At 42.3% G+C, this 20552-nt stretch overlaps 1 protein-coding gene across 1 annotated transcript; it reads left to right on the plus strand.

Moving 5' to 3' along the window:
- On the plus strand, positions 1-20456 carry SLC27A2 (solute carrier family 27 member 2). Its single transcript, XM_070953488.1, has 10 exons — positions 1-478; positions 5084-5293; positions 6318-6476; positions 8475-8599; positions 14413-14607; positions 14998-15088; positions 16513-16711; positions 17418-17515; positions 18084-18214; positions 20280-20456. The coding sequence occupies exons 1-10, from the start codon at positions 1-3 to the stop codon at positions 20454-20456; spliced, it is 1863 nt and encodes a 620-aa protein (XP_070809589.1).
- The last annotated feature ends 96 nt before the right edge of the window (positions 20457-20552 follow it).

Here is a 20552-nt window from a genome sequence, read left to right on the forward strand (position 1 = left end):
ATGCTCTCGGGCCTCTGCACGGCGCTGGCAGGGCTGCTGCTCCTGCCGCTGCTGGGGAGGCTGGCGTGCTCTTATTTCTTCCAGGACTTGTGGTTCTTCTTGAAGCTGATGGCCGTGGGGCGGCGGGCCAGGCAGGGCGCAACGCGGCGGCCTCCGCGCACCTTGCTGGAGGTGTTCGGGCAGCGAGCGCGCCGGGCGCCCGAGAAGCCTCTCCTGCTCTTCCGAGACGAAGTCTACACCTATCGGCAGGTGGAACGGCGCAGCAACCAGGTGGCGCGGGCTCTGCGGGACCAAGCCGGGCTCCGGCAAGGCGACGGAGTGGCCCTTTACCTGGGCAATCAGCCCGCTTACCTCTGGATCTGGCTGGGCTGCGCCAAGCTGGGCTGCGCCCTGGCCTGCCTCAACTGCAACATCCGAGGACCGTCGCTGGTGCACAGCTTTCAAGCCAGCGGGGCCAAGGTCCTGCTGGCCGACCCAGGTGAGGACAGGGTGTCCTTTCCCTTCTCCAGGGTTGGGGGTTGGGTCTCCATCCCCTCAAGTCCCAGCTAGGTGCAGGTGTGAGGTTGAGACTGTGGGAAAGTTCTGGAGAGGATTGGCGATGGAGAGACGACTCCAGGCTGGAGAGAACCTGGCGATGGAGAGACCGGCTCCTGGGTTCCTAGCCAGCCCCCAATTCTGAGGGCCAGGGAAGGTGGGTCAGGTCCATACAAGGGGGAGCCTCCTGTTCTCTGGGGCTTTTAAACCTTTCGGAATCGGAGAATGAGAACTTCATGGGAACCTTCTCCCATCCTTGCTGTCCATCTGGTCCCAGAATCGTCCCAATAGAAAGGGAAATGTATTAAAGGGAGAACTTCCAAATCTACACACCCCCCCCCAATTTGGGATTTTCAGATTAACAGAGTAACAGAGTAATAAGGAGCCTGGTGGAGCAGTGGACTAAAGCGCTGTTAAATAGCACTTAGCTGCCAGCTGACTGCAATTATTGCGAGTTCAAATCTCACCAGGCTCAAGGTTGACTCAGCTTTCCATCCTTCCAAGGTAGGTAAAATGAGGACCCGGATTGTGGGGGCAATAAGATGACTTTATATAAAAAAAAGAACACCGCTTTGGGAGGGGGCCAAAAGCCCTACTAAGCAGGTATATACAAAAGTATGAAGGCTATTGCTTAACTCATTGTAAGCCGCCCTGAGTCTCTGGAGAAGGGCGGCATATAAATCGAACCAATAAATAAACAATAAATAAATAAACAGACTTGGAAGGGGCCTTGGAGGTCTTCTAGTCCAACCCCCTGCTCAAGAAGGAGACCTTATACTATTTCAAAGAAATGGTTGTCCAGTCTCTTCTTGAAAACCTCCAGTGTTGGAGCACCCACAATTTCTGAAGGCAAGTCATTCCACCCATTAATTGTTCTGTCAGGAAAAAAAAATAGTTTTAGGTTGGTACTTTCTTTGATTAATTTCTATTTCATTGATTTGAAATCTGTGCAGCTTCATTCTCCATATCAACCGTTCAGATTAGGTGTTAAATTGTACTGAAAGACACAAGACTATATCTTCATATATGTCACGGAACAATTGCACCAGTTTTTCTTTCTCGTTACTTGATGCAACTATTTTTCCCTCTGTTCTGCATGGAGATCAGCTAAGCAGAAAGACTGAGCGTAGGGATGTTGGACCGGAAACAAAGTAAATGCAGTCCATGAGACACACCTGGGATAACATTGATTTAACTGTATTGATGTTGTTTTTAAAAGACTTATAATATCTTAGGTACTGTAACCCAGAAAAAAAGGGGGGCTCACAAAACAGCAGCGAAAACACTGAAAAACTATGAAATCATTACATAAAGTCCTGCGCCACCACACCCTACCCCAAACAAAACACTTTACCACACCTTTATTGGATCCCAGCCTCACTCTATTCCAACGCTAGTTGTTGTTGTTAGTTGCAAAGTCGTGTCTGACCCATCGCGACCCCATGAACAACGTTCCTCCAGGCCTTCCTGTCCTCTACCATCCCCCGGAGTCCATTTAATCTCACACCGACTGCTTCGGTGACTCCATCCAGCCACCTCGTTCTCTGCCGTCCCCTTCTTCTTTTGCCCTCCATCGTTCCCAGCATTAGGCTCTTCTCCAGGGAGTCCTTCCTTCCTTCTCATTAGATGGCCAAAGTACTTGAGTTTCCTGTTCAGGATCTGGCCTTCTAAAGAGCAGTCAGGGTTGATCTCCTCTAGGACTGACCGGTTGGATCGCCTTGCTGTCCAAGGGACTCGCAGGACTCTTCTCCAGCACCAGAGTTCAAAGGCCTCCATTCTTTGGCGCTCAGCCTTCCTTATGGTCCAGCTTTCACAGCCATAAATTGCAACTGGGAAAACCAAAATCTAATTCTTCAAAGCCTTCCAAAATGGTAGGAAAGAGGGCTGCCAGATCTAAGGGGAAGATCACTCTACAGGGCAGGGGCTGTTGCAGAGAGCTTTCCAGTTCTCACTAGATCACATTTAAAAGAAGGGACCTGGAGCAAATCCATTCTATGTAACCTGGCGGGAAAGGCAGATACCCTCAGGGAGAGGCAGTCCCAGTAATAACTTGACCACAAGCCATTTCAGGTTTTAAAAGTGATAACCAGTCCTTTGAAGTACAGGTTGAATTGAAGTTGCCAGACTTGAGGGATTTGTCCCTCACCTTTAAAGTTCCCAAAAAAGACAAGCATAAAGCGAGCAGACCTTTATTCATCCTTCTCACCTGCAAGCCAGAAGGTTGGAAAAGAAAAATGCACAGAAAATGTGATTGCTTGGCCTGGTGCATCATTTGTTAAGTTTCAGAGAAGAATGTGAACGTTCAGAGTTCTACCAGACAAACCGTAGAGTGAGACCTGTTCATGGGAACAGAGACCTTGTGGACTCTCTTAGAGGGATGTTTTTAATCAGGCAAAATTTGATACTGGTTTTCAGTCTGAATTTGCAGTATAATTGGATTCAGACTTCTGGTTCTGAAAACTGATATGATTCAGATGTCTGGATCGTTTTGGAAAGAAATACCACGTCCAGAAGTATTTGAATCCATCGGAATATTTTTGGAGGCACCCCATATTATTCAACAGATATCCACTTGGGCAGTTTGGAGGACTAATTCAATTCAGAGATTTTATTTTCATCAATAGCTAGTTTTGTTTTGCAATTTTTTGTATATGTACAATGAAAGAGAGGGAAAGAAAGAAAGAAAGAAAGAAAGAAAGAAAGAAAGAAAGAAAGAAAGAAAGAAAGAAAGAAAGAAAGAAAAGAAAGGGAGAGAGAGAAAGAAAGAGAAAGAAAGAAAGAAAGAAAGAAAGAAAGAAAGAAAGAAAGAGAGGAAGGAAGGAAGGAAGGAAGGAAGGAAGGAAGGAAGGAAGGAAGGAAGGAAGGAAAAGGGGGAGGGAGAGAGGAAGAAAGAAAGAAAGTGGAGAGGGGGAGAGAGAAAGAAAAAGAAAAGGGAGAGGGAGAGAGAAAGAAAGAAAAGAAAGAAAGAAAAGAAAAGAAAGAGTCTGACTAAATCACTTTCCTGTTGTAAGATCACAGCTTTGTACCTTCATATTGTCCTATTATATGGGGAAAAGAGACTTTATCTGAAGAAGCCCCTTTTTTGCCACTAATTTAACTTACTATATCTTTGTCTAGAGACTGAAAAGAAGAATTAATTAATAAATCCTAGATTTATTTTGGACATTCGGGTCCAAAGGGTAACTCAGACTGGAATGAATAACCACATAAATAACTCTTTTGTAATAATAGGTTACCAGATATTTTCCAACTGCATTATTACAACATTGGATGCCAACGGTCATGTCATATTGGGGCTTATAGGAATTGTAGTCCCAAAATCTGGTGGGATTACCCCTGATCTAGCCCACCATGGCACTTAAGATGAAACCTGCCCTTTTCTGCATATTCCTTCAGATCAGAACTTGTGGGATCTAAGCACCGATACCGTCTGCCTTGCCAGCTCTTTGTGCTGATTGATTTACACAAGCTGCAGCATATTATTAATGACTTATTCTCTTGATAAAGCTTTCCAAAAAGAGAACAATGCCACCGTGGCTCTTTTGGCAAAGTTTCACGAGCCGTAGAACAGAAGCGCAGGAATAATCCGCAGAATTATTGTTCGTGTCATTATAGGAGTCTTAAAAAAAAAAAAAAAACAGTGCGTGAAAGAGCAAAGAAATTCCCTGGGATATTGAATCACCCTCACCTAGGAAATAGCTTAGCTCACTTAGAGATGGGTAAGGCGGGGGAAGCAGGGCAGCCCTCCCTCTCCAGAATGAACTGGCACACAAGGGCCCTTTCGGTACAATGAAGACAAGGCGTTATGCAACTTCAATGGCTAATACTGCTCCAAATGTATCGTCAAAATAAGATAAGATAACTCTATTGTCATTTTTTTTTACTGCGAGCACACTGGCCTATGAAATTCTGTTGCCTGCTCTTCAAGAGACAGTGTATATCTACCCAAACACATACATAACACACATATACACATGCTATACACAAACATAAATATATACCTGTACCATACACATACATGCATACGTACATACATACACAAAATGGTGGATGGTGAAGTTAATGGAATTGGCTGAGATGGTAAAACCGATGACTCCAGTGAAAGAAAAGACTTCATTTGCAATAGTGACGAATACGGTGGTGAAATCCAAATTCTTTTACTACTGGTTCTGTGGGCGTGGCTTGGTGGGCGTGGTGTGGTGTGGTGTGGCTTGGTGGGCATGGCAGGGGAAGGGTACTGCAAAATCCCCATTCCCTCCCCACTCCTGGGGAAAGGGTATTGCAAAATCTCCATTCCCACCCCACTCCAGGGGAAGGGTACTGCAAAATCCCCATTCCCTCCCCACTCCTGGGGGAAGGATACTGCAAAATCTCCATTCCCACCTCACTCTGGGGCCAGAGTTGGCTGGGGGATTCTGGGAGTTGAAGTCCACCATCTTCAAGCTACCAAGGTTGAGAAACACTGATCTAAAGTAAGAAAGCACAGGTACCAATGAATCAACTCCCTACTTCCTTCTTAATGCGATAACTTCTCTTCTTCTCTTCAAAGACTTAAAAGCATCCATTGAAGACATATTGCCTACCCTGAAGCAAGAAAACGTGCTTGTTTATTTCTTAAGTAGAACGTCCGACACTGAAGGGGTGGACAGTTTCCTTGACAAGATGGAAGCTGCTTCAGATGAGGCTGTTCCAGAGTCTTGGAGATCAGATGTCACTTTCAAAAGCCCTGCCATGTACATTTATACCTCTGGAACTACAGGTACAGTAAAAGAAAAGTAAATCGGTTCCCGCTTCCTTAAAAAAAATTGGACGTGGTGATTGGGAATGATGGAAGATATTCAACATATTTGGGAGAACATCACCTTGGCCAAAGCTAGCTAAGGAGCAGGACTTGCATGACAACTCTTAACATATTTTACTGAGAAGTTCAATCCAATAAATTAAATACTCCCAGGTAAATTCATGTGTACTTGGGAAAGTACAGAAATACTGAAGATTGGATAGATGGATGGATAGAGAGAGGATGCTAGATAGAGAGAGAAACAGGCATAGATGATAGATAGATAGATAGATAGATAGATAGATAGATAGATAGATAGATAGATAGATGATAGATAGATGATAGATAGATAGGTGGGTGGGTGGGTGGGTGGGTGGAGAGAGAGAGAGGGAGACATAGATAATAGATGATAGATAGATAGATAGATAGATAGATAGATAGATAGATAGATAGATAGATGATAGATGGATGGATGGATGGATGGATGGATGGATGGATGGATGGGTGGGTGGGTGGAGAGAGAGAGAGAGAGACAGGGAGACATAGATAATAGATAGATGATAGATAGATAGATAGATAGATAGATAGATAGATAGATGAATGGATAGATGAATGGATGGATAGATGATAGATGGATAGATAGATGGATGGATGGATGGATAGATGAATGGATAGATGAATGGATGGATAGATGATAGATGGATAGATAGATGGATGGTTAGATAGATAGATAGATAGATAGATAGATAGATAGATAGATAGATAGATAGATATAGGATTTCTCTAAGACTTGCTGTTTAAATTAGAATAACTCCTTTCAACATGATAAAGTGCTTTTTCGTGTATATTCTTTCAAAAATATACATATAAAGACAGAATCAATCTATCCCCAAATTAAATGATGAATGTCACAGTGCACAGATGCTACTATATGGCCTCCCTAAAGGAAAGGGTCAGGTCACAAGCTTGGGAAGTCAACTTACCTGTTTTTTTCCCCACATAGGTCTCCCCAAAGCAGCAGTGATTACTCATCTCCGTGTATTATTGGCTTGCAGTTTGATCACACTGAGTGGCGTCACTTCGGAGGACATCATTTATACCACTCTGCCCTTATATCACAGCTCTGCCCTCTTGCTTGGACTAAATGGTTGCATCTTGCAAGGTAAGAAGCCTAAATATATATTTGTTTAAAAAAAACATGTTTTAGATCAGCAAGATAACAGGTAACAGTAACAGAGTTGAAAGGCATCTTGGAGGTCATCTAGTCCAGGAGTCAGCAACCTTAAAACACTCAAAGAGCCACAAAGGTCCTAACCGGAAGCCCCCGTTCAATTCTGGAGCCGACCGGAAGTCCGGTTCCCTCATCATAGTCTCCTCTTAGTGCGGCGTCATTTTTCCTCTGCTGACCAGAAGTCTGGTTCCTCCATCATAGAGTGTCCTCCTAGCACGGCATCCTTTTTCCTCTACCTGTCCTAACTGAAAGCCCTATCAATTGTGGAGCTGACCGGCGACAGGGAGCCGCAGCAGAGGGATGAAAGAGCCACATGTGGCTCCAGAGCCACAGATTGCCGACCCCTGATCTAGCCCAAACCTCTGCTCACTCAGGAGACCTGTACTAGGGATTCGAACCACCAAACTGCCAACCTTTCTGATCGACAAGCTCAGCGTCTTAGCCACTGAATCACATAGTCTTAAACACTTAGTGCAGTGTTTCTCAACCTTCAACAGTTGAAGTCCACCCATCTTCAAGCTACCAAGGTTGAGAAACACTGACTTAGTGGAAAAGCATACCAATTGTTCAAAAGGTATTCCACTTTTATCTATCCCTTTTCAGGAAGAAGCACTGGATGAATCTAGAACCTTCTTCTAGGAAGATTCTTAATGAATTATATGAAAATATTTCATTGCGGGTTAAATATGGTCCATCCAATTTGCCTCTCGGCACCCATTTTTACTCAAAAAGGAAGGAAATTGTCTACCTGCTCCTCATTTTTCCTCCCTGTTAATTTTCGCTATAAATTCTATAGCCCAAAATCTAGGAAATACTGAAAGGCCATAAAAGGGCGTGGGGGAACTGTCAACAACTGTCTCGATTAGCACAAGGGCCTCAGGGAAGAGGTTTCTTCTTCCCCTCACACGATGTGGATAGTCTGAATGGAAAAAACTTTTACACCAGCAAACCAGTATTCTAAGTGTGTTACCCTGGGGAGCTTTCTTCTGAGGAAAAATTTAGCTCCCTCCTTTCCATATTATCAGAAAGGGTCACAATCATATCTTAATCTAAGATCGATTGTTTTATTAAGTTTGATTGTGCTACCCTTTTTATGTAGCTCAGTATGTAGACCTTACAGGCAGCTATCTTATTGTTAAACGGGCTAGGCTGGTTTGATGAGGAGAAAAATTGATTTCTTTTGGCTGATGTCTTTTTCTGAAAGGAAGTCACATTTTGCACAATTGATATTGCCAGTAAGGGATTCATGGTTTAGGTTTTAAAATAATTATATTACAAACACTCATTTGTTTCATGCCATGAATGAGTTTCATCAGTAATTTCCTTCCTGCCTGCCTGCCTGCCTGCCTGCCTTATTTCTTTTCTTTCTTTCTTTTCTTTCTTTTTCTTTCTTTCTTTTTCTTTCTTTTTTCTTCTTTCTTTCTTTTTTTTCTTTCTCATCTATCATGTCTGTCTGTCTGTCTGTCTGTCTATCTATCTTATCATTTTGTTCACCTTTATTTATGGCCTCAGATTTTACTCATACAGTGTAATTTAAATAAAATCCCCAAGTTTATGCCTTTGTAAGAGCTTGTGTAAGAACACCAACATCTCACTGAAGAGAAACCAAAAGCTTGTATATCGTAGCGAGCCTGCCAAGTTTGAACCAAGTTCAAAGTATGGACGTATTTAATCACATAGTAGTGTCCCTCAGCAACCATGACTCTTGTTCTGCAGCGGAGTTGAGTAGCTCGACAGATAGATATTGAGCTGAATGCAAACTGTAGAAGTTGGTCATGGACTTCTATCATACTTGGAGGTATCCACCCAAAGAGACAACAAAGAAGGTATTGGGTAGACCACTTTTCTTCAGCACTAGGTTTGAGAACATATGTCCATGTGTGGATAGATATAATGTGTACTTATTTCCCATTTTCCCTTCATTCCCAGGCGCTACCTTAGTATTACGCTCGAAATTCTCTGCTTCTCAGTTTTGGGATGATTGTAGAAAATACAAGGTGACCGTCATACAGTACATTGGAGAAGTGCTTCGTTATTTATGCCATGTGCCCAAGGTAATCCTTATTTGACCTCTTTCCCATTATCCCTGATGGATACATCATCCCCGTTCACCAAACGGATTACTTCCAACATGCAAAATAGAAGAAGGTGCAGTCTTCGGTGTTCTCCGAGCTTGGCTGTTTTCCTGCAGACGTTTCATTACCAAACTAGGTAATATTATCAGTGCACTTCATCACCTAGTTTGATCATGAAACTGTTATGACTTAGGCTCGCTTGGTCATTACAGGACACCATTAGTCTCAAACAAAACTCTTTTATTATAACAGCTGAGAATTACTTCATTCCCAGCTTAGTCCAAATTAATTCTAAAACAAGTCCTTCAGAAAAAGTCCTTTGGCTTATCACAAACCTTTATCTTCTTTGACACCCTGCCAAAGGCCTTTCTTGGCAAAGCCCCACGAAGCTCAGATGCCGACTGAAAAACAGATTTAGCAACGTTGCTTTCCTACAAAGAGCCCAAGAGCCTTTGCTGCTCTTTTAAGCCTTGTGGGAGGGGCCAAACATCTCCTGGCCTTACTCCTGAGTCGTCCTTTTTGCTTTAGCTGCTCTTATCTTCTGGCAGCTCTGTGCATGCGTGCACTAGGAAGAGGCTCCTCCTGTTCCTCTGCCTCTCTGCTATTCGCCTCTGGATGCTCCGGAGTCTGCACATCACTCCCAGATGGCCCTGGTCCCAGCTCTGCCTCCGATGCAGAGCCCTCATCCGGGCCTTCCCCAGCCTCCAGGACTGGCCCATGGTCCTCCCCAGCCTCCTCACTGTCCGACTCCGCTGCTAGCTCCGCAGGCTGCTGGTGGACCACAACAGAAACATCTGCAAGAAAACAACCAAGCTTGGAGAACATCAAGGACCCTACTGTTCAAACCGGAACTACGAATATTCTCTTCTAATAGAGGAAGATCCCTGGTGTCCTACTTTCCATCGCTCTTCTGATATTATATGCATAAAAGGGTTAAAAGTGGAATATCCAAAGGGCACTCCCTATGGGACAGGGCATGCTAATTACTTTCAATATTGTTTTTAACGGCTTTAGAATGTTCTGTGTCTTTTGATGTAGACAGATAGATAATATGGAGGTTATAAATAGTGAGTCCTCTTCCTTTTTTTAATTCTTCCTTGTGGTTCATGTCTTGCTTCCTGCTTTTTGCCAATTCCCGTTTTTTTGATGTTTGATGATGTTCAATCAATAAACATCAAACCACATTTTTCACCCCTAGCTGGAATGAAAGGAATGGGTGCTTGCCTTCTATGTACAACTATTCCAACTAAATGCATTAAAGCATTAAAAGCAAATAATTCACTCAGCTCAAGACAATTGGGAGAAGCCGTTAATTCCAAATAAACAGAAGTTTATTTCTGTAAATATAAAGAGTGGAAATTTACACTTCTAAATATTTATATCAGCTTACAACCCCGTCATCTGCAAACCAAACAGATACAAATGGTTTATGAAAACAATCTTTCAATCTTATGAAACAAACTGTTTATGAAACAAGAGATTCTGGAAGAATCTTTGGAGGTGTTTTGTTTGATTTTAAAGAAGGCATAAAGCCACATGACTGGGGAGAAAGTGTCTGAAAGATTTTTCAAAGAGGACACCAGACAGAACACCAAACAGAAATAATTTCCCTTGATCATTAAAAATTGAATTTCTCTAATTAGGCTTTAATTGTCTGATTTCAAGCCAGGTAGCTTGGCATTTGTTGGCTCCTTGAGTTAATCTAGACAAGAAGTGCAAACTGCGAGTATTAACATTACATTTAGTACAAGTTTACATTAACAGAACAATTTTCCGATTGGATCTAAAACCAAATTACAAGTCTGAAAGTATTTTCCCCCTCCTTTTACTTTCTAGTTAGTTAGTTAGTTAGCTTTATTGATTGGCCTATAGGCAGTGGTGGGATTCAGCCAGTTCGCACCACTTCGGGAGAACTGGTTGTTAACTTTCTGAGCAGTTTGGCAAACTGGTTGTTGGAAGAAATCATTATGGCAGAGAACCGGTTGTTAAATTACTTGAATCCCACCACTGCCTATAGGCCATATCAAAGCACAAGGTGCAAACACATAGCACCATTAAAATCTTATACAAACAGTTTAAAATAAAAGTAGGGTAAAATACAATAGTTATAGGATTAGATACAATATAATTTGATACATAGATATATAAAATAGAGTAAAATGACATAAAATTATATTTCGGTGTCACCCTTGCAATCTACCTCAATCAGTCCCACGTATGCAGATCTCAACCGAATCATTTTGTTTAAGTCCTGTGCTGTGTTAAATGTTATTTTCAGGTTTTGGCTGCACATAAAGTAAGTTGTTTTGATATGGGGATCCCAATGGGTCATTCGTTTGGTTTATAGACCAAGCTACCTGTCTCTCACCTGTTTATACAAGCAACAGTCAAATAGGATGTGAGCCAGATCTTCTACCTCTGCTGCTCCGCAAATGCAGAGACGCTCATTGTAGAGTATAGAATGGAATCTCCCATATCTGGCCATTGTGTCAAGCTGTTCGAATCTCGCTCGCGTAAATATCTCCCTAAGATGTTTTGGCAGTTGTAACTTCAAATAGCTGTCTGCTTGAAAAGTACGTTTGTATTTGCTCAGCCATTATTATTATTTTTTTTTTTGCTTTAATTTATATGCCGCTCTTCTCCGGAGACTCAGGGCGGCTTACAATGCATTAAGCAATAGCCTTCATACTTTTGTATATTTATACAAAGTCAGCTTATTGCCCCCACAATATGGGTCCTCAATTTACCTACCTTTGAAAGGATGGAAGGCTGAGTCAACCTTGAGCCTGGTGAGATTCGAACTTGCAGTAATTGCAAGCAGCAGTTGTTAATAACAGTGCTTTAGTCCACTGTACTACAGGCTCAAGTTACCCATCTTATTATGGATAGCTATGTCATTTTGTGCTTCTATATCCTTAATTCTTTGGGCAGTTCTTTTTTTTAATTTGTTCTCCTGTTACGCAAGAGACAGGAAGGCCACAAATTCTTACAAAATTTGTTTTGGTGATCCAGGAGATTTGTGATTGCAGAAATTACAGAATTTTCAGATGGTACATTTTTTTAATACTATGATTTGTCCCAGGGAAATCAATAAATGTTACGTTTAAGCAGATTATGTGCACAGGGGGAAAAAATTCTAGCACAAAAACACCTTCTCAATCTAAGATAAATAGACTGCCCTTTTGGCCAAATGGATCCCTTCGATACTGAATATTTAACCATGTTTTGTCCAGCATATTGTTCAAAGTACAATAGTTGCATAAACCAAGGAAGTGCTCACAAGACTGAATAACACATATTTGTGATAATGATGGGATAATATGATCCAAGGAGACGTTGACTGGTGGAAGATGCTTAGCCTGCAGGTGTTATAAATCGGTAACCACTAAAGATTTTGTTATCTGGCAATTAAACTGGGAGGCATATTGCTCAATTTCTATTATAGTAACAGGAAAAACAGGATTCCTTTTGCGCCTTCAGAAGTATTCATGCATACTACTATTGTATGCAACATAGTAGTAATTGGTTACCACATCTGAATAAATGGGTATGAATTTCTCAGGGCAGAGTTACACATAAGTGAACAATATATGTTGTACAGATGTTTATGTGCAGCAACAAATCCAAGCCATTTTGTTCCACATTTTCTCTCTCCCTGGCATAATGTGTTTCTTTTGTGGTTATTTACACAGCCAGTTTTAATGGCAGCTGCTTTTATTTTTCTCCTTAACACACAAAAGGATTAATGAGAAACAAAAAAACAAACGAACAGCAGAACTGGAGGATGATAATAGTCTGTTTCCCCCCTAGAGAAACTTTACTAGATGGAAAAATTAATCTCAGAGGCCCACAATCAAAGGAGAAAAGGGGGCGAAAGCTAAGAAAGCTAAGAAGGAAAAAAAAAAAGGCAAACGAACTGATAGATTCATCTCTTCAACATACCAAGTTATTTAGAATTAGCCACTTTTACCAGTTTGGGTAAACTAAATTTAACTAAAACAATACACAATTTTTAAATTCTCAATGGTGTGTAAGAAAGTGTCATGGAACCCATGAATACACAAGGCTTCCCAGGTGCTTATACTCAACGCCTTAATGCACATTTGGTGAAGTGTGTTTAACGCCATGCTTTGCGCCTGCACAAATGGCGTTAAAGCTTTTCCCTGAGGGCACAGAAAGAAGATTCACTTCTCGTTCAACCATTTTGCGTGCATACATCAAGATCGTCAGAAGGGGTCTTCGATTGAATCAGATGTACAGATAATATTCAATGTACAATCATCTACATCGTCTGTAGATGATTATCGAGTTATTCTTCTTGGTGCAGTTTACTGTTTCCCTACTTTGGCAACTTCCAGATGAAAGAAGGAAGGAAGGGAGGGAGGGAGGGAGGGAGGGAGGGAGGGAGGGAAGGAAGGAAGGAAGGAAGGAAGGAAGGAAGGAAGGAAGGAAGGAAGGAAGGAAGGAAAAAGCAAGCAAGCAAGCAAGCAAGCAAGCAAGCAAGCAAGCAAGAAAGAAAGAAAGAAAGAAAGAAAGAAAGAAAGAAAGAAAGAGGGGGAGAGGGAGGGAGGGACTGACTAAATCACATCCTGTTATAAGATCACTAGCTTTATACATTCCTGTTGTCCTATTATATGGAGAAAAGAGACTTTATCTGAGGAAGTCCCTTTTTTGCCACTAATTTAGCTTACTATATCTCTGTCTAGAGACTGGAAAAAAGAATTAATCCTAGATTTATTTTGGACATCCAAGGGGTCCTTGGTGCTCTCTGAGTTTGGTTGATTTTTCCTTGCAGAACTTTCATTACTCAAACAAGTAACATTATCAGTGCTAGTAAGGATGTTTGATTACCCAAATGAGGTAACATCATCAATGCTAGTAAGGTACCATATTTTTTGGAGTATAAGACGCACCGGAGTATAAGACACACCTACCTTTTCTGGTGAGGAAAAGAAGAAAAAGAAATCTCCCTCTGCCTCTGAGCAATTTTGCCTCCTTACAGCAAACAGCAAACAGCCTGCTTTACTTTCATTTTCGTTTTCAGCATAGCTTGATTAGCACAAGGAAAAAAAATCTGCTCCAGCAATTTACCTCTTTGCAGCAAACAGCAGAGCCCTGCGCAAAACAGCTGAGAGCACATCAGCTAAGAGTCGGGAGGCTGAGCCAATCAACTTGTTCTAATTAGGCTGTGCTGAAGCTGAAAGGAGCTGTTTTTTTCTTGCTGTTTGCTTGCAAGGAGGTAACTGCTGCGAGGCAGAGGCCAAAGGGTAAGGGCCAGTGGGTGGGTGGGGCTACATTCGGTGTATAAGACGCACCTAAATTTTCACCCCTTTTTAAGGGGGGGGGAAAGGTGCATCTTATACTCCGAAAAATACGGTACTCCTTATTAGCACTGATGATGTTACCTAGTTTATGAAACGTCTGCAAGAAAACCACCAAGCTCAGAGAGCACCAAGGATCCTTCATTTCAACCCTGAGCTACAAATATTCTCCTTTATTGGTAGTCTCTAGATGAGCCGAGATCAATTCCAACAGCTCTTAGCTATTCTGACCTTGGTCACTGCTGAGAATTCTGGGAGTTGAACTCAAGACACCTGGAAATCACACAGCTTGAGAAATATTGGGCTAGCTTCAACAGGACATCATTTTCTGTTCCTAAGTAAAGGTGATTCATGCTGGTAAATCAGCATGGAATGCTTCTCTAACTATGAGACTGAAAGCTTTTTAATTTGTTTGTTCTCTTCCGAGAAATCTTTTATACTCTTCTGAAATGGTGATCTCTTTCTTTCTAGAAAGACAACGACCAGAACCACATGGTAAGACTGGCTGTGGGTAACGGTTTACGGGCTGATATTTGGAGGGAATTCGTCAGAAGATTTGGAGACATGCGTATTTATGAGTTTTATGCGGCCACCGAAGGCAATGTTGGATTTGCGAATTACACTGGGAAAATCGGAGCTGTGGGAAGATTGAATTATTTCCACAAGGTATGAAAAAGTAAAGATTTATTTTAACTTGTATTTACCAATTTTTTTTTTTCCTAGCATCCATCGGTGGTCGACTAGGAACCTCCTTTGAAAAGCAACTTGTATGGGGCTTTACTAAAAACATCATTATTGTAGATACGTCTCTGTTATCTATTATCTAATGCCACTCTATAAAGCCTTAGTAAGACCACACCTAGAGTACTGCATTCCAGTTTTGGTCACCACATTATAAAAAAGATGTTGAGATTCTAGAAAGAATGCAGAGAAGACAATCAGGATGATTAGGGGATTAAACCTGTCTGGAGGGACTGCAAATGTACAAAGAAAAAAAAAACATTTGAATCTCTGTGTTAAACCCCTAATATACCAATGGTCTTATGCTTTCCTTAGAAAATAGTACAATACGAGCTCATTAAGTATGACGTGGAGAAAGATGAACCTGTCAGAGATGAAAATGGCTATTGCATAAAAGTTCCTAAAGGTACCTACGTTTTGATATCTTTAATTGCCGTTGAAATTCAGCACCAGATAACATGCTTCAAACTGTCTTTATGCTTTTAGGAAGAATCAATGCTCTATAGTCCATTTGAAAAGCCAGGCAAAACAGAAACTTTTGCTTAAATATCCAGATTTTAAAAGTCAATCACATCTTTAGGAATATGCAGCAGAAGGAGTCCTGTAGTTCGGGGCTCAGCAATAGATTGGTACCATCATTTATAGGCTTATATAACAGTCCAGAAACATTCCTGTCATCTTCTGTGGAGTTTGGAGCAAAACTATCCATGTTACAACCAGCCAAAAATACTTACAGTGGGTAAGAACTTAGATCTAAGATAGGGGTCTCCAAACTGGGCAAATTTTTATAAACTTCAACTCCCAGAATTCCCCAGCCAGCTGGTTGAGGAATTCTGGGAGTTGAAATCCACAAGTCTTAAAGTTGCCAAATTTGGAGACCTCTAATCTAAGATAAGATTAGGGACGCGATGGGTCAGTGGCTAAGATGCTGAGCTTGTCAATTGAAAGGTCGGCAATTCAGCGGTTTGAATCCCTAGCGCCGCGTAATGGAGTGAGCGCCCGTTCCTTGTCCCAGCTTCTGCCAACCTAGCAGTTCGAAAGCACGTAAAAAATGCAAGTACAACAATAGGGACCACCTTTGGTGGGAAGGTAACAGCGTTCTGTGCCAGCCATATGACCACAGAGATATCTTCGGACAGCACTGGTTCTTCGGCTTTGAAATGGAGATGAGCACCGCCCCCTAGAGTCGGGAACGACTAGCACATATGTGCGAGGGGAACCTTTACCTTTACTAATCTAAGATTTCAAAGCAAAGCATCACTAGTGCCACCACACATCAAGGTTTTTACAATCTTGTACAAACAAGTCTTGGTATCAAGAAGTAAGTTCATGATGCACTTCAACATTTAGCTATGTTCAAGGAGATGCTTAAATATTTGGAGCTCCTGACTGCCTCCTTATTTAAGTTGGTGCAGATCAGAGCTAAAAGTAAAAACTGGATTACTTTGAAGTTATGGTCTATTCCCGAGTAGACTATTATTCCCAAGTAGATTTTTTTATATGAATATACAGTATGTGGATACAAGTTCTTTAAATCTCTCTTAGGATTTCTGTAAACCTGCTCAAAATCTTGCACCAGAATTCTGATGGAAAATATTAATTTAGTTTTGGGGTACTGCAAATGCCACATGGAGTATGTTAACTTTGGGGGTGGGAAGAAAAAGTTTGCTTTGGTATTAATATGGACCAATATGAAATATTCATTGTTGTTGCTATATTTTTGTCAATTACAGAACTTTTGCAGGAAGGCCTACAATGCATTCAGGCAGTCAGTGTTACTATTCAGCAGACTTTCTTTATGGTTTTGTTTGAGTTTTGTGTTCCTCCTAGGTGAAGTGGGACTGTTAGTTTGCAAAATTACCCAGTTGGTTCCATTTAGCGGTTATGCCGGATCGAAGAGCCTGACCGAAAAGAAGAAGCTAAGAAATGTTTTTCAGAATGGTGATGTCTACTTCAACAGTGGAGACCTTTTAATGATTGATCGTGACAACTTTATTTATTTCCATGATCGAGTTGGAGACACATTCCGGTTTGTTTCTCTCTGTGTCTCTCTTTCTTTCTCTCTCTCTCTGTCTCTGTTTTGTCTTTCTGTCAGCAGGAAATAAGTATAGATGGATCATTGTATTTTGAAATGTGGCAGCCTCTGTTTCAGCATTGAAGTTGTAGTTTAATATTTAAGAGTCAGTCAGTCAATTCCAACATGCTGAAAGAGCACTACCGTGTTTCCCCGAAAATAAGACCCTGTCTTATATTTTTTTTGAACCCTGAAATAAACGTTTGGCCTTATTGCCATGCGCTCAAAAGCCCGATTAGGCTGATTATGAGGGGATGTCTCATTTTGGGGGAAACAGGGTATGAATTTGTAGTCAAATGGTCTAAAATATTATGTGGGAGTCTAAGCCACACGTGGCAGTATTTAATGGCACCCCAAAACTATAGTTTGGACTTGACTTCTTAGCAATAGCATCCTCTGAAGCTGCTGTCCAAGGTAGAATGAACCTTCCGTAAGTGGAGGATGTATCTTTTCTTGCTTGAGTTGTATCTTCTGGGATAGTTCATTGACTCTAGAAAATGACTGATTGATCAGCTCTGGATTGATAGCCTTCCTCCCCCCGGTCCCCCTGATACAATTCTTAAATTTGAGTTTCCCCCTCTAGCAGGTGCTTGGGACTCATTTAGGACAGTCGTAGTGTTGCTTTATTCTGTGCTTTTTAAAATGAATTCTGTTCCCTTAGATGGAAAGGAGAAAATGTGGCCACGACAGAAGTTGCTGATATTTTAGGATTGATCAACTTTATTCAGGAGGTGAATGTGTATGGTGTACCCGTGCCAGGTATGGAGCAAAAACAGAGTGTCTTCCAGGGGAGAAGAGAGGGAGGGAGGGAGGGAGGGAGGGAGGGAGGGAGGGAGGGAGGAAGGAAGGAAGGAAGGAAGGAAGGAAGGAAGGAAGGAAGGAAAAGGATGGATGGAGAGTAGAAGGAAGGAAGGGAGGAAAAGGAAGAAGGGAGGAAGGAAGGAAAAGGAGGGAGGGAGGGAGGGAGGGAGGAAGGAAAAGGAGGGAGGGAGGGAGGAAGGAAGGAAGGAAGGAAAAGGAGGAAGGAAGGGAGGGAGGGAGGGAGGGAGGAAGGAAGGAAGGAAGGAAGGAAGGAAGGAAGGAAGGAAGGAAGGAAGGAAGGAAGGAAGGAAGGAAGGAAGAATTTCAATTGCATCATTATGGATGATATCTTGACTTTTTTTAACCATATTCTATGAACATCCTTGAGAAAAATTTTGTTTTCTGGTCCATTTGCCTAAAATTTCCTCTTTGATTTTGAAAAAAATTTAAATACAAAAAAACGAGTTTCGTAGACTGAGTGGAAAAAAGCTGAGAAAACACAATATTAATGGCAATTCTCTTGTAGGTCACGAAGGCCGAATAGGCATGGCATCCATCCGACTAGCAGATGGTTGTGAATTTAATGGGGAAATTCTCTACAAACACGTGACAGATTACTTGCCTCTTTACGCAAGACCTTATTTTGTGAGGATTCAGGTGGGTCATCTTCCATCTATACTCTATATCTCACAATTGGATAGAAAGTGGCAGTCTTTGCATTAGAGAACGAAAACCATTAGAGAACGAAAATTTTCATGGATGGGACTGTATTGCATCGTTTGAAAGATCTCAGAACTTGCGTGTCTCCCATTGTGCTATAATACAGGTAGTCCTCAATTTACAACCAATTCGTTTGGTGACCATTCGAAGTTCTCAACGGCTAATCACTGAGGGCCAATGATTCCCCGAGGCTTCTTCTCCCAATGCCCTCCAGGTGTCCTGGGATCAATCCTCTGAATTCCCAGCACCCATGCTAAACCAGTCTTTCTCCACCTCAACAACTTTAAGTGGTATGGACTTCAACTCCCAGAATTCTCCAGCCAGCATGCTGGCTGGGGGATTCTGGGAGCTAAAATCCACTCATCTTGAAGTTGCTGTGGATGAGAAACACAGTGCTGGATAGTTCAACTTCCAGCATGTCTGATGGATGCTATTCTGCCCCAGCTACGGACCCCAAAGAACGCAGCACACACAAAGTCCGTACAAACCTTAATTTACTAATTAAAGACTACTAATGAGCTTTCTTAGTAGTTGTTCGAACACAAGTACAATAAATCAGTCTTTTCTGAACAAGGGCTGTTAACTTCATTAACAGCTGACAAGAATTCAAAGAATAATAACTCAGTTCACAGTATTTCAGATAACCATAATCTTACTGTGGTTGGCAGAATGCCCAGAAGCAATTTGCAGGAAAACTGATAAGAGAGAAATAAGAGCCAAATCAAATGTTTTCTGTAATCAAGACGGGAAGGAATTTGAACGAAGTTGTTTCCTGCAAATTGCCTCAGTCGTCATCCTTCCTTAAATAGGCTAGGGGAGTGGCCATTTAGCCCCAAGCCTTACTCTCGAGGAGACCTCCTCCTGAGGAGCCACTCCTGCTTTTTCGCAGCTCTGCGCACTCATACATTGAGAAGAGGCTCCTCCTCTTCGTCCTCTTCACTTAAAGGAGGTTCTGGAGGTTCTGAAGGCCCTGGCTGAATCCCCGCCTCTGGCACCACATCTTCTCCAGCCTCCTCATTGTCCGACTCGGGTGCCAGCTGCACAGGCTGCTGGAGCAGCACCACACCAGCCTCCTCGCTGTCAGAAACAGCTACTAACTGCACAGGCCACTGATGGGCCACAACAGATGCCATGTTCAAGGAGGCTTCCCAAGAGTCCTTTTCAGATCCATTACCGATGTCAAGAATAACCTTTCACTGAGCTATGGCCTTGGGATTATACTCTAATCATCTTCATTTAACGACCCCCTAATCCCATGATGGCAAACCTATGGCATGTGTGCCATAGGTGACATGCAACGCCCTCTCTGTGGGCACGCACACCATTGCCGCAGTTCAGCTCCGCCATGCATGCATACATGCCTCCCGTCAGCCAGTTGGTTGTTGGGTCTCTGCCATGCATGCGTGGGGGCAGGCCGCGTGCTGGGGGGCACGTATGGAGGGCGCACACATGTGTGGGGGGCATGCGGGGCACCCGTGCATGCACTGGGGATGGGGCACGTATAGTGGGCATTCACAGGCGTGGGGGTATGTGCGGAGGGACGTATGCACATTGCATTTTGGGGATTTGGGCACACACGCACACAATCACATGTACACACACACTTTGGGCACTCGGTCCAGAAAAGGTTAGCCATCACTGCCATAATCCCTTGGAGTCTGGGCAACTGAATGGAGCTAATAGAGTGTTTTACTGGCCGGATGCCCTTCCTGTTGCCAATGCGGAGTTTTGTTCAGCAGATATATTCTCAGTGTGCCCAGAGGGAGAAATACCTGCCTCTACCTAGGATGGAATTTACAGCCTCCTGTTTATGAGGCGAGAGCTCCACCTCTAGGCCACCGCACCACTCCTGGGATTATACTCTAATGATGGGTTATTATTTAAGTAGTTGCATAACGGGGAAACAAAAATCCTTATGTTTGGAAAGGAAGAGTAGAGTCATTCTTTTTAAAGACCTTTACGCAATTTAGCATTGCTGTGCTGTTTCTTCTTGTTTTAATAGGATGCTCTTGAGGTCACTGGAACATTTAAATACCGGAAAGTGCAGTTAGCACAAGAAGGATTCAATCCGGCAGTTGTCAAGGATGCCTTATATTTTGGGGATGATAAAGAGAAGGCATACGCACCCTTGACGGAAGACATCTATAACTCAATATGTAGCAACAGACGGAAACTATAGTGCTTCTGAATTTGTTACTATTTTTGGTTTTTTTTTAATTATGTTGTTAAATAATTTTAGAAAGTTGTGGAAAATTGATTTTTAGTCCAATTGCAC

This window comes from Pituophis catenifer, unplaced genomic scaffold (genome assembly GCF_029215685.1).
Source record: "Pituophis catenifer annectens isolate HBS135680 unplaced genomic scaffold, rPitCat1.0.hap2 SCAF_14, whole genome shotgun sequence".
Taxonomy (NCBI): domain Eukaryota; kingdom Metazoa; phylum Chordata; class Lepidosauria; order Squamata; family Colubridae; genus Pituophis; species Pituophis catenifer.

What these genes read in the sequence shown, in the direction of transcription:
- SLC27A2 (XM_070953488.1), top strand. Translation starts at nt 1, where the DNA reads ATGCTCTCGGGCCTCTGCACGGCGCTGGCAGGGCTGCTGCTCCTGCCG. An exon ending in AAATGGTTGCATCTTGCAAG is followed by an intron (nt 6,477 to 8,474) that starts GTAAGAAGCCTA and finishes CTTCATTCCCAG; the next exon opens with GCGCTACCTTAGTATTACGC. An exon ending in ATTTATGCCATGTGCCCAAG is followed by an intron (nt 8,600 to 14,412) that starts GTAATCCTTATT and finishes CTTTCTTTCTAG; the next exon opens with AAAGACAACGACCAGAACCA.